The sequence below is a fragment of the Sinocyclocheilus anshuiensis genome, unplaced genomic scaffold, assembly GCF_001515605.1.
Source record: "Sinocyclocheilus anshuiensis isolate Anshui unplaced genomic scaffold, SAMN03320099.WGS_v1.1 C32822049, whole genome shotgun sequence".
Lineage (NCBI taxonomy): Eukaryota > Metazoa > Chordata > Actinopteri > Cypriniformes > Cyprinidae > Sinocyclocheilus > Sinocyclocheilus anshuiensis.
In genome coordinates, this window is record NW_015620302.1 from 1 (window position 1) to 1529 (window position 1529).

General features: G+C 40.2%; 1 protein-coding gene across 1 annotated transcript; it reads right to left on the reverse strand.

Moving 5' to 3' along the window:
• Positions 1-55: 55 nt before the first annotated feature.
• Positions 56-724, reverse strand: LOC107683022 (GTPase IMAP family member 5-like; the record flags this gene model as incomplete). Its single annotated transcript, XM_016479115.1, has 1 exon — positions 56-724. A coding segment is annotated over one exon (669 nt), but the record flags the coding sequence as incomplete, so codon positions are not given.
• Between the last annotated feature and the right edge of the window lie 805 nt (positions 725-1529).

Genomic DNA, 1529 nt, shown 5'->3' on the forward strand with positions numbered 1-1529 from the left:
AATAGTTCATGATCATATTCTTAGAAGTATTATCCTGAGAAAGACCGTAACAAACCTCCTCCATCACTAGCTGTTTTTGTGTCCTTCTTTTTCTCGTCTCCTCTGACTGAAGCTCCAGATCTGCTCAGATCTTTGTCCACTTGTGTTTCTTCACCTTCATCCTCACACGTGTCACAGATGAGAAATTCTATACATTCTTTCTTGAGTATCTCTTCTGTCTTTCTGAACAACTCAAAGCGCCATCCTGTGCTTACTGTATTAAACTTCAGATGTCCTCCTCCACACTCCTTTATTAAATCATGAATAGTGTTATTCCTAGAAGCGAATATTGATCCGCGTGGCTCTTCATCAGTAGTCAGCACTATAGTGTGTTTCATGGCCTGGTAACTGAAGAGGTTCAGCACATATTTCACGCTGTGTCTGTCGTTCTCACTGAAGTTCTTATTCTGCAGTACGAGTACAAACACATGAGGTCCTGGAGCAGACAGAGACACACAGTCTCTCACTCCATCTATTATCACTCCCTGTGGGAAATTTGTCTGGAGCAGGTGAGGATTGAAGACTGTGATCTTTCTCCCCTCCACCTCTCCACTGATTCTGTCACTGTGCTGCCATGAATAATATGGAGCTTCACTGTCAAATGTTACTCTACCAAATATAGTGTTTGCCACCCGTCTGTTTTCTGATCCATTCTTTCCTATCAGCACAATCCTCAGATCACTCACTGAAAAAGAGCACAAAATGCAATAAAAAAACTGCGCAATCATCACTTTTTTTTACAATTTCATATAAAATATTCTACAGAACAAACAGATTTAACACCAGCAGTTGTGTTAAAATATCAAGTAACCCTTTCACAAGCTTCAGAAACATCTATGAAAGATATACATTCGTTTAATCCTAAAGAGTTATCATCAATAATTACACTGACTTACCATTGGGAAGATCATGTTTGGACTTTTATGCATTTTGTTAACTAATAATAATAGAACGGCAGCTGCATAGATCCCCGTGAGCAGCAGGGAGTCACTAACACTGGTTCAGTACAGTAACCAGTGCAGTTGGCTATCTATTATTTCTCTGTAAGCTTTTTTAAAATCTACTTAGGGCCCCCAAAATACTAGTCCTCAGTTAACAGACTGATCTCACAGGAAATCACCAACAATCCTCAGATGTTTTCTTGTGTCTGAATGACACAAAACACAGAAACAGCTTCAACTGCAGCATGCAGAGATCATGTTTTGCTCTACTGTATCAAAAGTACTGTCTGACGTCACTGATGTGACGTATGAATAAGTGCAGAAGAGATCTCGGCTATGACAGACTGCATGGGTTCAGGAGACCTGCGGTTCAGACCCAGATCTGTATGGACAAGTTTCATTTTTGGAGAATCAGTGTCTACCTTCATTTTATGAAAATGAGCATCTTTCATTAAAAACAAATAAACACAGTGCACTCTAAAAATTGAGGCTATAGTAGTTTACTTGTCACGAACGAGACTCCCGCTGTGCCTCCTGCTCACCACCAGA